This window comes from Pygoscelis adeliae, unplaced genomic scaffold (assembly GCF_000699105.1).
Source record: "Pygoscelis adeliae isolate BGI_AS28 unplaced genomic scaffold, ASM69910v1 Scaffold40, whole genome shotgun sequence".
Classification (NCBI taxonomy): Eukaryota; Metazoa; Chordata; class Aves; order Sphenisciformes; family Spheniscidae; genus Pygoscelis; species Pygoscelis adeliae.
The window spans coordinates 296,963-314,218 of record NW_008823953.1 but is presented as its reverse complement, the minus strand read 5'-3'; the positions used below and the strand labels follow the sequence as shown (position 1 = coordinate 314,218).

Below are 17,256 nucleotides of genomic sequence, written 5' to 3'. Positions count from 1 at the left end.
TGCAGTAGGATGCCATGATGCAAATACACAAGCCGTACCCTGTCTCAGTTAGCCAGAATGGGTATGGTTTGCTGTGCAGAAGACGTGAACTAAAAACAAATCTCACTGCTGGGGAGGGTAATAGCAGCACTGTTTTTGCTTCAATCCCCTGCCAGGCAATCCACAGACTGACACTGATGGTTGCTCTGGAGGGAGTCACTTACCCTCCAAGCTAGAGGTAAGATGCCAGCTAAGCAGTAGCCTGTAAAAAGGGATTAAAAGAAGAGAGAAAACCAGGGGGAAAGATTAAGATAATTTACCCTTGTATATTGTATCCATCATAAATCCCATTGTTGGTATCTATTGTTCAAGTACCTGACAAACTTCTGTTTCTATCCCCTCCATAAAAGCCTCCATCATATGGAAAGTTGCGTACCTTTCATGGTTTTATAATAAACTGGAAGTGAGTAACAGCGCGATATCAAAGGAAATAAAACTCCAGTTGCTATTGCTGCTGGGGTTGCCTTCTGAATGTGGCTTATACAATATTTCATCTGTGCTGACACCTTTCACTCTCAATTATTTGGCTGCTGTCAAAACAAATCAATCATATTATAGCACTGTGTCTTCATGTTACCATTCCACTGCAAGTTAGCTGCATTAGCTTTGAAATATATGGAAGTATAAAATTTATCTCTATTATTTATTTAATACAACTTTCTCCCTTGTGAGTTATCTCACAAACATAGCAAACTCAAATTATCTGATGTCAAATGTTGAATATATATAAATACCACTAAGAAATTTTAAAATAATGGCACTCATGGGAACATAAATGCATAAAGATACACTTGATAAGTCTTACAACCAATTACATTTTTCCGACAAATGGAACAAATAGTATATGTTTTTAATTTTGGTTGCAACTGGCCAAGGTGCTTATATTAGATATATGTAATTTCATAAGACATAACTTTGAACTACCACTCCTGCTAAAGCAGAGTAAAACAAAGATTTAAAGAACTGATTTTGTTACCAGTAAAATGAATGGGGGGAGAGGGGGGAAAGATGGGACTGAATATTTTTTAAAGATGCTACAGTGCTGGGAGGGGAACATGGTTTTCCTTTACAGTTCTCAAACATTGATTTGGGAAAAGAAAAGCTAAAATCTCAAAGAGATAATCTGAAAGTGATTGCTCTGTTCAGATTGCGAGACTTACAGTTTTCTGAGAACATGTACAAAATTTGTTCTTGAGAGGTTTTATCCTTTTAAAAAGAAACAAAATAAAAACTTTCAGGTTGCCAGTAAGTGAATTTCCTGAAAATGTACTACTATCATTTCCTTGCTTTTTAGACAGGATTCATGTCCTGTTACAACTGCATCTTCCAAAATACAGAGGCCCAATACACTGGGAAAATTACAACAGGTTTATCACCTCCAGACGTTTACCTCTTCTTCGTTTATTACTGCTGATGTAATGGGAAATCAGCTGCACAGTACAAAATACATTCAGGAATATGTGGGCTGTGAACAATTTTGAAAAAACAAGCTGAAATATAAAGGATGGAGAGAAAAAAACAGCACTGGATGAGGAAAGGGACAAGAGACTGAAATGGGATCTGAGAAACAGAAAGGGAAAGATATCCAAGGATCAGATCATGTAAATCCAAAGCATCAGCACTGACTCAAATAGAATTAATCATGGAAGTGAGATGAGAAACTTGTCTTTAGCTGAATATTTCTTTTTAACATAGCATAATTTATCATAACAAAACACAACCAAGTGAAAGAATAGTCTGTAAGATACATCAAATCTACAGTTGATTAAGTTTAAAAGCAATATTCATGTTAAAATAAATAAGCAAAAAATCCTGTAGCAAGCAATAGTCTAAGAACCCATATTGGGTTGGATCTTACTAACCTTGGTGGAAACTGCAATCCTTCTATGGGCTGGAAAAGGTCACTGTAGGTCCCAAATAAGGAAAATTCACCTTATTATTGCAACTAGTGAAAAAGAGCCTAGCCTCTTTTAGGTCTATGAACCAGGACAAAACTTAAGAATTTAGGACCTTGAGCAAAGATCTAGCTGTGTCTGAGGAGCTCAAGGCATCTAAGAGTAGTGATTTAAGCCACTCTGTAGGAAAGCATAGTGCTAACTATCCGCACATTCATTTACAGGTGGGAAGTGAGTTGCAGAAAACATGTATGAATTTTCTGCCAACACGTGGGACGTCTGGGGTGGAGCGCAGAACAAAACACAGGTCTCGGGTCTGTGCTCTCTGCTACATCTGTCAGAGCAATAGGCTTGTAAAGACAAAATGTTCAAGGAATGAAAGCAGCTTTGGGGATCGGTAGCAAAATGAGACCGAGGCCTGAAGATCTCCATGAGTACAGAATTCTACCCAAAGGACATAAAATTGCATAGAGGTCTGGGGACGAGAAAACCCAAGGAGTTTCACTTTCATCATTGCTGATTTCACCAGACAGGTCCTGTTCCCATTTCTAGAGCGATCTCAGTGGCAGACAGAATTTTTTTCTTAAAAAAAGGAAAAAAAAAAAGATGCTGTAAAATGTTTCAAGATGCATAAACTTTAAGATTTTAATAAGAAAGTCATAAGACATCTTCAGAACTTTCCATGACAATTAAAAAAAAAAAAGAGGTGGTGTCCAACAAAAGGAGGTGTGTGCTTCTGTGGTACAGAACCACATAGACTTTAAAGAAATTTCATTTAAAAAATTGGCTCCCAGCTGGTTAACTTGTATGTTCCAGGCATTCAAAATTCACACTATTAAAAATGCCCGTAAACCCAGTTGGTCAATAAAGACTTTGTTGTTTTTATAAGTCCCTAAATATATATGTGCTTGATTAGAATCTCACTGGTCTATCAGGAACACAAGTTTGTATCCAGGGAGTTTTTAAAACATGAATCATAGGGATTTTATTAATACAAACACCATGGAAAAACAAAGGAAATTAAACCACAAAGACTATAAATGTCTGACTTAAATCCACTAAGGCAAGGAAATTAAGAGTGAAGGCTGCAAATCCATCCTGGTAATCCTTCTGTAACTCACTCTATTGCAGTAAGGAGTCTTGGATCAGCACATGAGTCATATATGCATATATCATATAGACGTACCCATCTTGCATGTGATCTAAATGTACCTACCTATTTGCATGTGATCTACCAGTGCATGTAGCACATATGCTACAATGCAGAGGTGAGAAACAGAGTGACAAACACTAGCTAGGATTTTCACTTGCATTTGAAATTTCTTGGCTTTTGTAAGATTACAGTAAGTTAAGTGCTTAACATTATTGGAATGAGTTTTTTCTACATTAATTTAAATTGTCACAATCTAAATTCAAGAAGAAGATTAAAGGCTCCTGGAAACAGGTGCAAAAACACACTTTAAAAGCAGCATTAAAATGCATCCATGTTCTGGTTGACAGAAATTTCATTTATAATCCTGCACACAGAATATTCCTGCCAGGAGCAGTATCAGTCTGAGTCAGGGCTGAATAAAGGGGTACATTCCTAGAAATGCCCAGGTCTTGCATACCAGTCACGCCACAACTCCTAGCCTAGTCGTCATGTCTGCTAGAGGGTAGTTAACCAATAGGTTTTTGGTGGAAACTTTGGAGAGGAGCAGACTACTTCTGTCTTTCCCATCTGCTTCTTGGCCTACAAGTCTGGAAACTTAGATTCTGCCAAAACTTGGCCCGCAAAGTTTAAGTAGGTGTGAACACTTTGATTTCAGAATTAATTTGATCTACATCACATCATTACTCCTCACTGATGTCGTTCCATAACCATCAATAGTTGAAAAACAGGCGTGTCTGGGGACTATTTTGGGTGGAAGTCAATAACAGAGCACACAAGCATTAAGACTACTGCATTTTAATGTCTCTGACAGTAGGCCTTTAACTTATGGGGCAGAAAATCCAAACAACAAATAGACAACTCACTGGGAGTGATCAATAAACAACTAGTAACTAATAAAGCCCTGAACCTTTCACATTCCCTCTGTGAAGGCAGCAATTTGCCACTGAACAAGATGAGCAATTAACACGGGGCTACAGCATTCCCACAGGAGAAGTGGTGTACGGTGGGGAAAAAACAAACAAACAAAAAACAAACAAACAAACAGAAAAACAGCCCAGAAAAGAACCTTCTACCTTCAGAAAAGCAGATTTTGCCCTTTCTTCCAAAAGCAAATGTTAGGCCTCCCAAACAGTACGTTTCCTGGGAGACCAGATGGAGACACAAAACCTTCTACCCACTCCATCTTTAGGGATCTCTGCCTATTACTTCAGTTCCCCTACAACACAGCTTGGATGGGATACAGCTGTTAGCCTGAGGAAACCTGCTCTAGTGGCTGCTGATCCACAGGCACTCTGTGCATAGCACAGTGTGCTTAAGGATGCACAAATTTCTCTTATTTCTTTCCATGTACTAAAGTAGGGAGGTTAGTCTTAGGGGGTGGCTAACTCCTTTGTGTAAGTGAGCCCTTCACAGTGACTGCATTATGTGCAGCGCTGATACAGTGATAGAGGAGGTGTATTTGGTTTGAGGGCTTCATGGAAATTGCTAGCGAGTGCAGCTCCTTTTCTTGGTTCTTGTCATTCTTGTTCTGGTTATGTTAGTACACTGCAGAAGTACCTGGGAATAAACTATTCCTCTAAGTGAAACATCATTTTGATTATTACTGACATTGGTGCTCATTAAAATACATAAGTGAAACACTGCGTTTCTGTAGACTCTGAAAGCTATTTCATGTTACTTGAAGGGGAATACAAATGAATAGGGACTGCATCACTTTAGTTAAAAGGGGAAAATGTTCTAAAAAACTGGAATTTGGACTCTAGATCAGTACGCAATTGAGGTTTGTAGTTTACTTTTCTGTCTCTTTTTTGTTTTTCATCTGTCTGATTTCTGATTTTTAAGATGTGTGTACATGGGGGAATGGAAACAGAGCATGTTTACTTTATCTGTTGCACAATTAATGATACAAATCTATGTCCAGATGAAACAAGATCTAATAAATGTAAACAATACTTTTTTTTCCTTTTTGTTACCATTGTCTTTACCCAACATTCATTTTGACTGATCTCCACGGAAAAAGAAAAGCATTTTAATTTTTTTTTACTATCATCTACATCTATTGTTATCCGTATCAGTGCATTTTAATGGCTGTCTCCTAGCTCTCAAGATGTTTAATACATTTCCCCTTCCATTGTATTGCAGCTAAAATATGACCTGCCGCTGTTTAAATAATGTAATTTAATGATTTCACATTTTCAGCCATGCAAGGCTTCCTTTCAGCACTGAAGCCTTTCACTAATGATTTGGGGAGAGAGTTTGCTCTCATTTCTTTCAGAACTCAAGATTGAGAAACTCTGGCTTGGAAATAAATTATTGACATTCACTTTAGGAACAGTACAATGTGTAGTAGAAATAAAATACATAAAGTTTCAGTGCCATGAGGCTAGAATCTCCAACTTGTTGATTTCTTTCAAGGTTCAAGCGTCATTCAAGCTCCATATTGGTGGAGATATCTAAAACACTGTTGTGCCATTGCTATGTGATGTAATATATTTGGGCCAACACTTTGCAGAGAGACTACCAAATTGTTATCCATGGTGTGCAAGTGGCCAGCAGTGAGCTGGTAGGCAACACCGCGACAGTTTCTTCTCATTTCAAACATGTATACTATACTAAAAGGATAGCTAAAATACATTAACTTTTTAGCTAAAACTGCTTTGGCTGTCATGGAAAAGTGAACAAAATGAGAGGACAGCCTTTAGCAACTCCTCAGCACTGGAATACTTTCCCATTTCTCAGTGATTTCGACATGAAATCAACAGGGCTAAAAAATATTTTAAGAAAACAAGACAGAACAAACTCAGCCCCCAAAAAAGGTATCTTTCTGTTCAGATATACAGAAATATTACATTGAGACATAAAAATCAGATGGGCTTAAGGAGAGAATGTCTTTCCATGAATATCAGCTCCCAGGCATTACTGAATACTCTGATATTAAGCAACTACTAGTCCCTTGGAGAGACTCTTGAGAAGGACAACTAAAATTAAAAAAAAGAACACACTCCCCCCAAAACCTAGAGAAATCTGACCTGGTAAAGGAGATGCAGAAACTGAAACTGTTCAGCCCAAAGAAAAGTTTCCTGAAGATGGAAAGTTGAATATGGATGAACACCAGTTTGGACAATAAGAGGAAAGCTGGCAGAGTGTTTTCTGCATTAAGTCAATAAGGACAGGCCAAGAAGCAATGGACTAAAAGCAACAGACAGGCAACACATTGCCTTACTTTTTCCCTTCTCACAACCTCACCATTGCTATTGTGACACCTCCAAAATTTTTGCTGGTTAGGCAAGCACGGCTGTGTTCCAGCTGTAATTCTAAGAAATGGTGAGGGGGAAACAGGTGTGTAAATTTCTTGGGACAACAGTTTTCTTGGATGGTTTTTAAACTCTTATATTCAGTGCTTTTAGTGGATTACAGTAAAAAGTTATGGTTGTTGATTTTATTGTTTTCTTCAAAGAACTGTTGGTGGAAAGCCAAATTTCCATAGGTGAATCTGTGTTATGTTCAGGGATTTCTGTTTACTCTAAAGCAGATGGCTCTATTCTGCCACCAACCCTCTGGCATCTCAGTAAATTGCATTCTTTGCATATTTTTGTGCATATAAAATGTGCTTAATAGGAGCCAGGGAAAACATATTTTTGTAAGTTTCACAGCAAGAATTTACACATTCACCTTCCTTCCTTCTGTTCACACACATTTGATTTATTTGCTCAGGGAGCAGATAGGGTATAGCAGTGTGTATGGCAAATGACATAGTGTAATGAACAGAAAATAATCAAGTATGTATCAAGGAAAGCAATTTTGAAAGAGGCTTAGTCTAAACCTCTTTTCACTTACAGCAACAAAATTCGTATTGACTTAGTGGTGGATCAGGACCATATAGCAACTGAACAATTTAATACAAATACATTTGGAAAAAAAAATCTTATTTATAAGTAACTGACAACTGAAGAATAGGTAATTTCACTGAATAAGTTATACCGCGTGAGTAATTTCCATATCCTTAATCGCTCCATTTTACCAACGTCTTGAATTTTTAAAGAAACTCTTGTTTTCTCTTTTTAAATACTCAATATCTTCTCTATGATTCCTATCACTGAATGCTTTTTTCTCTTTCCACAAGCAAGGGTTTTCATTGTTTCATCCAGTCACCCTGAGGTCTCATACTTATCACTCTGAACCAGACCTGAAAGTCCTTGAGAAGAAAATCAGTTAAACATATATGTGGATCTTACAAAATTTAGTGGGATCACTCCCTTGATCAATGTTTAGTATGAATTCAAGTATACTGTTAGATCAGAACTTTTCTGAATTCATACATTATTCAAGAAGTCCTCAGGGTGTCTTTTAAGTTACCTAGCTGGGTTAGTTTGTGATGAACAGGTTTAGAAGTTTACTGATGAGAGACGAAAAAGAAGAAAGGAGAAGACCCAGCTCACAGGAGCTGTGGACATCTATGCCTGACTGCACTGGAAATTCGGGGACAGCAGACGTGACAACAGGAGTAATAAGAGAGGTTAGAAAACAGCATGAATACGTGTCCCCCAGTTGTCTAGGTTGACTGTGCCACAGTGAGGTTTAAGAGAGATGGAAGTTGATGAATATGGTCTGATTTCGCCCAAAGGGCAGGAATTAACAAAACTGTGTTGAAGCATGAGTTTCTATGAGTATACCTATAAAAGCGCTGGCTACAAAACAGAACACACATTCTATGATTATCTTTCAAATAACCACAAAAAACAGGGACCAGAAGTCAATCAGGTTCAATGGAACTGATGATACCATACAGCTAAAGATGTTCTCTAGAAACACAGCGCTCTCACCTGACTCCTACCTTCATTCACACATGCGTTGGGTAGTGGGCTATATAGGAAGCAACAGAAGCTTACAACTGTGATTCAGGGCCCTTAAGAACTATCTTGACCAAGTTACTTCATTTCCTTGTGTATCAGTTTCACTTCCAAATAATGAGGGCAGTGGCACTTGCTTAAAGGATCGGGAGGGAAGGGTAGAGAAGATGACAAACAGCAACGCAACTAAGTGAATTCGCGGGTTCTGATCCTTTCAGCTACTTTATTGAAGATCTCATTGCGTCCATAGACAGGGAACTGCACCTGATGCTCCAGCCAGTCCCTATTTGATCCCATGCTTCTATCTACCAGAAAAGATTCTAGAGGAAAACTTTTCATCTGGTAAGGTCATTGCTTGCAAAATTTGGCAGCAGAGTTACACCGTTTAGTTAGCAATTAGACACCCAAGGCTAAACTAAAGGGCAAAGGTTGCCTGGCTTAATCCCTACCCTCCAGATTTGCAACACGGGGTGAATAAATGTCGTAAGAACTGCACAAGCTTATGTTTATTTATAATACTACATACCCAGCAACTATAACCTGGAGCACTCCAGAGTGGAAGGATACATTTTTATAATGCCTGTTTCTTCATTAAGATTTCATCATCCACCTACACTAAAAAGCCACTTCCCCTTCACTTTGTTATATCTGCTTTTACCCGCTCCTCTTCCTGCATTATTTTTTTAATCTCCAGTTCCCTACTTTACATGCACTCTCAAATTTTAAACAAGCAAAATTTGTGCATTAGTGTGTCCTTTTCATCTATGATTTATGAATGACAGGTTCTTCGGTGCAGCTTAATGGTATGAGAGAGATATTATTTTAAACATTAAAGTGAAAACCATTTACAACTATGATAAGAGAGGTCTGTTGACATTAAACTTTAAAACATGCACAAGGTAAAGGCAAGTAGCTGTTCCAACAGGTGAGAGTACTATGCATGTGGTTTGTAAGGGAGTTTGTTCAACACATGAGCTGTCTCTTCCTTTTCCCTGTTTCACAACCTGTAGGATTTGGTGTTTCAAACAACTCATCTGGTAATCAGCAGCCACCGGAGTTTAATAACTAAAAAGTACTTAGAGCACAGTGCAGAGCATTCTTTCAAAAAAATTACCATTCTGTCCAAGGAAAACTTTTCCTACCATTTACATCAGCAAGAAATAAATTTAAAAAACTAAATAAATAAGTTCAAAGATCTAAAGCTTTATTTTGATACTTCCTGCCCACACTTACATCACTTTCACACTGGACAGTCACTTCCTTACCATCCTCTTCCATTAAAGCTGTACAATTCGATTTAAGATATTGGCTAATAATTATCTCGCTATACTTGGTTCAGTTTGTTCAGCAGCAACTGCTTTCTGAGAAGCAATCAACATAATTAGGAGTAGTAAATAAATACATCTGTGTTTCGTATCATATGTGTTTGAATTGAGTACTGTTCCTAACAGTGTCAGACACATTGACTGAACAGCAGAGAATACTAGGAAAGAACAGGGATATGGGACCTCATAGAACTGCTTTTCAGTCTGCTTTTAGACCACAGGGAGAACTTGCAGCAGATATCTTAGGGTAGAACTGTTGCAAACATGGTACAGCTCAGAAAATGGGGAGGATACATACAGAGATGAACTTTTTGCTTGTGACTTTGGAGTCACGCAACTCCCTCAACAGCTTGGATGAGGGCGGCAGAACCTTATTGATAAAGCAGACCTCCCGCAGCAAGAACAAGAACGCATATCTGGGGCACTGATGGCAGCTGAGAAAACTCTGATTTTATAATAAAAGTTTTTTTTTAAAATTATTTTCATGCAATACTGTGTTTTTAATTGCCCCTATTTATTCAGCTACCCTAGTCAGCAGTGGTGAAACAGAATACTTGCCTTCATGCTGCCATTTGAAATTTTAAAGTGAACTGTGAGTAGGAAACATTGATCACTGATGACAGAAAAGCCTAGTAAATCATTCAAGGACTTTACGTTACTGACCCATAGAATCTAAGACCCAACCTCCAATCTATTTTTATAAAAATGCAAATATCCCTTAAGTATCTCTCAAGTATTCAAAAACAATCCAAGTATTAACTTTCAATACCCATCAAGAGCAACATTTCATTGGAAAAAGAGATCACTGGGTTTAAAAGAGAGAGAGAAAGTGAAACAAACAGGCAAAAGAACCTATTAGAAAAATGCTAAACATAACTTACCTTGTAGATTTTGCAATGGCAAAGTCATGATGCCTCCTGCTGCAGCTGCTGCTACCAGCCCTTGGATGTTGGTGAGATTTGCTGTAGGTAGAGTTAGGACGAGTCCTTGTTGGCCCCCCAGCTGCCCAGCCATGTTGAAAGGAATAAGGATCGGCTGATTTAGGGCTGGAGTGCCTCCTGGCATCACCCCCGCTACTGCTGAGGCTAACTGTTGGGCTGTCAGTAATGGCTGTAACAAAACACAGACAGCAAGCCTATTTTACTGTGCATAGCTCAGTATTACACACTCACAACTCTTCCGGCTTGGGATCCTTTTGAGTTCCATTATAGGCGTGCACTGCTTCCAATATCTTAAAGAATACATTTTCACCAACACAGAAAGTTTTGGCAAACTTGACAGGCTGAAGCTGTAAGCCTTACAGTCACGTAGCATGGTAGCAATCCCAGTTGAATCTAGACTGGAAAATGCATTACACATGCACCGAAGATAATTTATGAACACAAGAAGGCCTAATTCAAGTCAGCCTACAAGTACCTAAATGCCAACATTTCCCAAATTTTCCCAGTTGTACACCAATTTGTAAAAGCTGAAAACACTACAGTAACAATTACCAGAAGCTATGTGGAACAAGACTGTCCTGGGAAGTGGAAGAACACTGAGTATCTTCTTAAGAGTATGGCTGAACTCGGATAAAACTGTGAAGTGGTATGGGAAATCCTTTAAAATGTTATACAGTGCCATACTATCATGCCTACATTTTGCTCTAAAGAAAATAAATACCTGGCATAAAAGATAATGAAATGCCTAATGCAGGAGCTGTGTGTGACAGGCAGAACTGTCAGAGCCAATAAGGTTGCATTAAAATTGCACAAGCTCTTTAATATTAAATTATGACATGTATTTCAAAATAACTTATATAAGAAATTCAAATACTTTAACCACCTAAATATGCAAAACCGCTTAGGGTTTTTTTTTTAGAAAAACATACAAAAAGCTAATCTTTCCAAACAAATAACTTTTAAAACATATACATGATACATACACGCTCCTTTTTTGTAACACTAAATGCAGCCAAACAGAATCACATTTTCTACATTACACAGATCAAAGATGATCAATCGCAGTTATTTACTTTTCATCAAATTGCACGTCTCGATTAGCTGAAAGGAAAGATACTGACCTGAGGCCCAACAGGGAACGCAGGATGGGACTGACTGGGTTGGTGCTGGTCTGCTGGGCTTGTGTCAGGCAGCACTGCGTTTCCTCTGGCCTCTGAAATCCAAAGAGCAGATTGACTTTAATATCAAGCCTGGGGACTGGCACATTACCTTCTACTCTGATGTCACATAACATCAAGCTGAAAATGATATGTTAAAGTGCTTTATCAATAACTCAAGCACTCAAATCACTTATCAGCTGCATAAATTATGCTAACATTCATTCAGACCAGCCAACTCATTCAAGGAGCTACAAAAATCTGACAGCAGTGAAACTGAAGCTATCATCAACCCAGCTAATGTGGGTTGCATTATACATCAATTTACATACAGTGCATGAGCACTCCGCGTGTGTGGGAACTGCATTTTTTACGCTTAGGTGAGCATTAGCCATTCTAATTTCTGAAAGCAAAAATTATCTGAAAAACAATCAAGTCACATCTACTTTGTATCTTAATAAAGTATTTTCTTTTGTCAGTTACTGAGGCAGCAAAGGCTGTACTAGGCACAATAAAAAGGCACTATGAAAACTGAAAACAGGTATGCTTCCAAATGACAGCTTGTTTTCTAAATTGCATGTGCAGGGTGAGCAAAATTCTGTGAAATCAAGGATTTCCAGCATTTATTGAGATGATCAATATCCAACAATCGAACTATATGCTGGGCACTAATGACTTGCTAAGCACAGAACACAGTCCAGCCCTACTGGATTTCGCTGAAGTCTGCAATACAGATTTGAAAAGGAAAAAGAAAAAGAAAAATGTCCTATTAGTCATAAGAAAGTACCAAGATGTTTTCAAAACTACGTCCCAATCCTCCATTTCCTCCGGGTGAAGGACTCGCATTGATTCACAAAGTTTTTCAGCGCTGATGGCACGATCAGGCCCACATTTATCTTTGAAGCTGAAAGAATGACAGCAAGTATCAGAAGTAGCTGCAAGAGTACTGTGGTCTCTTAAAAAGGCAACCCTGGCAACAGCGTCAGGTTTCCTGGTTGGCACGATAGCTCCTGTTCTGTTGGTTTTTTTTCATGAGCGGTTGAAATCCCGTTCTAAGTAAACCTTAACGAGATGCTCTTTTCCAATGTTTGTCCTATGAATAGCAAGTGCAAGGTAATTCAGAACCAGTTTATTGGCACACTCTGGCGTGGTAAGGAAAAAGGATACGATTCTGTCATATTTATAAATTTTAAAGAGGGTATTATCAGCTCATTTAAAACAAATTCTTCTATATATTCTCCAAGGGGACAGACTTATAAATAATGGAAATGTGAAAAAAAAAAAAAAAACTTCAGCACATTAAGGTACAAATAAAATTGACTGCTACATATTATTCAATTGACTTCTATCTCTACAGCAAAGTGTCAATCATAACAGCATTTTAGAATAGGATTAAACAATAAATGTGCAGAGTTATTATGCAGAAATATGAAAATCTGATTAATTTGTAATATTTTTGCGTGGTCTCAAAAAGTCAGAAATGGACGCTGCTTTGGGAATACTTACAAACGGTCTATTGAAATATCTGATTTGGAACTAATAAAAACATACAGGCTTGCTGACATTTTATAAAGTGAATTCTATAAAAATGTTTGGCATTTTAATGAGCACTGTCGTTTAATAATAAGAATAAGCTGACCTACTATGATCGGTGAGGACTCCAATAATTGCCTAATAACATGCAAAAAGAGACCCAGTCACTAAATTTTTTATGTGCAATTTACTCATCCGAGCTGCTTGAAGAGAAAGAAATGTAACTAGATACACGAGATTCAGTGAAAACTCTTTCTTTCAAATGCATTACAATCCTACTGCTGCTGCCATCCCTAAGACCAAAGATAGGTTTTCTTCAGTATGGGTTCCTCCTGCTATGTTACTAAACACAATTTTACCTTTGGTAATTTCCACATATTGTTATGGGTTTTTTTTAATCTTCTCATCACAGCTGTATGTGTAAAGTGATATTAGATCAAAGGCTCAATACCAATGAATATATCACTCCCCATTAAGATCAAATCTTATAAATCAATTTTGTTTATGTAATTTTAAGGGCTGAGAATTTTGTCTTTGTGTGTGATTTAATTAATATTAAAACAAGCTCCTGATAATCTGCCACATCGTTAAATTGTCCTATGAAAGCTTTGGGAGAAGAACAAAACTGGAGTCAAATATTCACTAGAATTAGATTTTATTGCAATTACTATAGCCTGAGCTCTCAGAAAATAAATAAGAAGTTCTGAAGAAATATGCCTGTGCTTTAGTATTTTTTTCCATGGTGCAGCTATCCTAAGAACCACTGTTTTCTGTTATCTGTAGCCTAAGGATTTTGCAGTATTTCATCTCACAAACTGTATGTAGTACAAGTGGGTTATACAGGACCATAAAGCCAAAATTAATTACACTCCTTTCCTTTTGCATTGTACTAATTGGAATCACTTAGGATTACATTCTTTCATATGGTCACTCATCGCAGATGATGTATCTTTTTATTTCGGTGCTCAAATGCTCTGCCTGCTGCTTCTAGCACACTTTCCGTATGATGCAGGCATCTCAGCAAAACAGCATATGCTTTCACGTGCATGAATGTGGTCTTACATGGCACCCTATACGAAATTATACATGCTCTATTCTCAGACCGAAATTCTCACATTTCCTCTCATGACCCTTCCAATCTACCTGCTCTAACAGCCACTTGAGTCAAGACTTTTTTCAAAACGCACAGGAAAATCTGCCTGCTGGGCTGGCAGAAAATACAGCAAAGCGAGGATTTCAGGGTTAAGTTCTGTTGCATCACACACAGTGACAGCATTTATTCCTTGCTGTACACTGTCTTCAGCGAGACGCACAGGTCAAAGCTCCCAGGAAGGCAAAGCAGAGCACAAAACCCTGGTAGAAGGCTACTTTTCCTTTTCTGCCTTCTAATGTTGACCGGGTGGATTCCTCTGATTTCAGAGGATCTGAGGAGTCGGGAGAGCTCTGTGTCACAGCTACTATTTCTGATTCACAGACTCATTGCTACTAATTTGGAAAAATACCTTCATTAAGACCATTGCCCTAAACTGGCAACGCACAGTCCCCTGCATTGTTTTTCCCCTCTGTTTTACCACCTTTATTTGGGAGTTCATTTGTTCCAGATGCTGGAATGACCTCTGCAGGTAAATTATTCCCCTGTCCAAATTCCAGTCCTCACTAATAAAAATGGCCTGTCAAAATCTAGCCTAGATTTTCCACTTGTCCAGATCCAGGCCATTACCTCCTGTTAGGCTATCCTCCAACACCGCTCAGCTTTCTATCAGGGAGGGGTATGGTGGCAAGGAACCAGGACTCATAGCAGTCCCCATGGAGCTGGGGAGCTACCAGCAGCACCTTCTCTGTTCTCACTTATGCTTTGGAGATATTGTACTCTCATTACACCTCTGATTGCTGGTGCACAAGGGGCAGGGAGAAGGCAGTAGCAGGGCACCGACTCTGGAAAGAGAAGTAATTCTCCTTAACACCGTTTGCCTAGGCAGGGAGCTAAGACTTCTCTTATAACTGAGCGCTGCCATCACAGCCTAAGTCAATGAGTTTGCTCAGTAGTACTGTATGAACAGACAGGAGTGCTACTGCCATGGTACGGCCATGACTGTAGACAAGGCTTTAATATTTAATAAGTGGTATTCATCATATGTGATTCATCATAAATTAATTATAAATTATATAATACATACACTCACCTCTCATCCCACCAAGGGGCTGGAAGGGCATGACACTATAAAAAATTGAAGTGCACTGTAAACATTGTAAAATAACCCTCTTAAAATAAAACATTATTTAAAATAAAGCTAAGTAAAACAAAGGCAACCTTCTTCTCCCCTTATCAAAGAGAAAAAAATATAAAATCCCCCAAACCATACAAAAAACCTTCTTGAACAATACCTGGTTTAAAAATGAGAAAACCACAAGAGAAACATCAGAAGGAAAAAAAATTCCACATCCCAAGGCCTCTGAGCCTCATATAAAATTACAACTGTAAACGCACTAGTTATAAACAGGCTTTCCACAGTTTGCTTCCTTTTTGTTTCTTACACATCTTCAGCAACACAACAGGTAACTCAGTTCTAAATGTCTTTATCTGCCAGTGCCCCACGAAGGAGGGAATGCTCTAACACGCACTTTACAAAGGAGCAACTAATGGACAGAGGGACTCGGATCCAGATTCTCAAATCAGCACCATTTAGGCACCTACATCTCCTCAGCTATAGTTACACTGTTCAGGAAAGCATGGGTCAAAACACAAAACTGGTCTGTGACTCCTTCGCTGCTCCAGGGCTACCAGCAGCTCTGGCAAGGTGAGCCTGCACGTGCTCCCCAGCACCCTGCACTCGGATGCACTGCCCGTCGCAGCGGCCCTTGTCTCATATGATGTCCGACGCTTGCAGGGAACCTGCAGCTGACCGGCAAATGTGACTATACGGAAGAGCATTACAGGATATATGATGGAGTGCATTGAACACGTACATCCACCTCTGTCCTGGACCTCCTGGTTCATCTGCAGATGCGTGCTTGTGCCTGCTCAAAGGCGCGATGCACACTGGCATCTACTCTCAAACTCTGCACCAAAGCTCACTCAAAGCCAATGCTCAAACCACAGCATAGGACTAGCCTCAGCAGATGATCTGGACATAACTAACTTCCTCGTGGCCTTCAAGAATGAATTCAATGTGTCTCACATTTGTATCAGAACCAGGGAGATGCTGGGCCACATCTCTTTAGTACTCAATGCTTTGGAAAACAAGCAGGATCAGATTTAATAATACTAGATTTTCAGTAATCAAAAGAATACATAAATCCTTCTGAGATACCCATTTAAGCAAATATTTTAAATGAATCAACATTAATAAAAGAACACAGCATTTCAAGCAACAGTTCATATTAAAATCCTTAGATACAGTTCCACAATGTGACATTAAATTACTTGTATTTATCTCTCAGTAACTGTAACAATAAGAGATCAAGAGTATTTTTTTTTCTTACTCATTGAGCCAACTCACATTAAAGATACAGCTTTAAGAATGAAATCATTAAAGTGAAAATACTGCCTGTGAGAAAAAGGTCTTATATTTTTAAAACTAATAAACTCGCAGTCTGAGCATGTAATATAGCTGCATTTAGATCATAAGCCATATTATCAGGGGAAAAAAAGATAACTTTTTAAAAGAAATTAAATAGACCGACTGATAATATTCAAATTATCAGGTATGGTGTGTGGAAGTCCATCATCTCTGATTAAAGTAACTCAGCTCTTCATTAAATGAACCCTTAATTGTCAGCAATTATACCAGGAGCAATCTTGCGGAGCAAAATTTAATAGCTGAAAGAAAAAGATGCAGCTGATAATGAAAAAACATAACATTCCCTCCAAACAATCCTCATTCTGCCACGAAGCACCATATTGTGGCTCTTAATTTCACTATTTTCATTCTCCTGCTGCCTCAGAGGTTGGACATGTAGGTAGGAAGCCTTTCCAAATCACCTCTTCATAAAACCTTAGTAATCAGATTGCTACACAAATTTCACAAACACATCTAAATTTTACAATACTTGCAGAAGAGAAAATTGAGATTTTATGCTGAACCCATTTTACATCAGTATCATCCCATGGTTATCAGAGGAGATATTCCTGCTACCTCAGCAAAGAAAATCAAGCTCAGAAATTAAATGCGAATAATGAATCACCCACTGAAAGGTATAAATTTAAGCTTGCACTTCTCATAGTTAATTCAAGTAGTCAGATAGTTGTCTTCTTCCAGTCCATGACCAAGATGTGGCATACAATTCACTCATCTGGATTGTGTAAAACTTCTCTAAGTATCAGGTTATCCCACGGATCGTTAAACAATTCACCTTTTCCTGC

At 38.4% G+C, this 17,256-nt stretch overlaps 1 protein-coding gene across 1 annotated transcript in view; it reads right to left on the bottom strand.

Annotated features, from left to right (window-relative positions):
- POU6F2 (POU class 6 homeobox 2) overlaps positions 1-17,256 on the bottom strand; it is a 258,232-nt gene that overhangs the window by 174,381 nt on the left and 66,595 nt on the right. Inside the window, exons 2-3 of the mRNA XM_009321448.1 lie at positions 11,325-11,416; positions 10,144-10,372 (exon numbers count right to left, since the gene is read on the bottom strand). Of these exons, the coding sequence (XP_009319723.1) occupies positions 10,144-10,372; positions 11,325-11,416 (321 nt within the window). The remainder of the gene's footprint in view (positions 1-10,143; positions 10,373-11,324; positions 11,417-17,256) is intronic.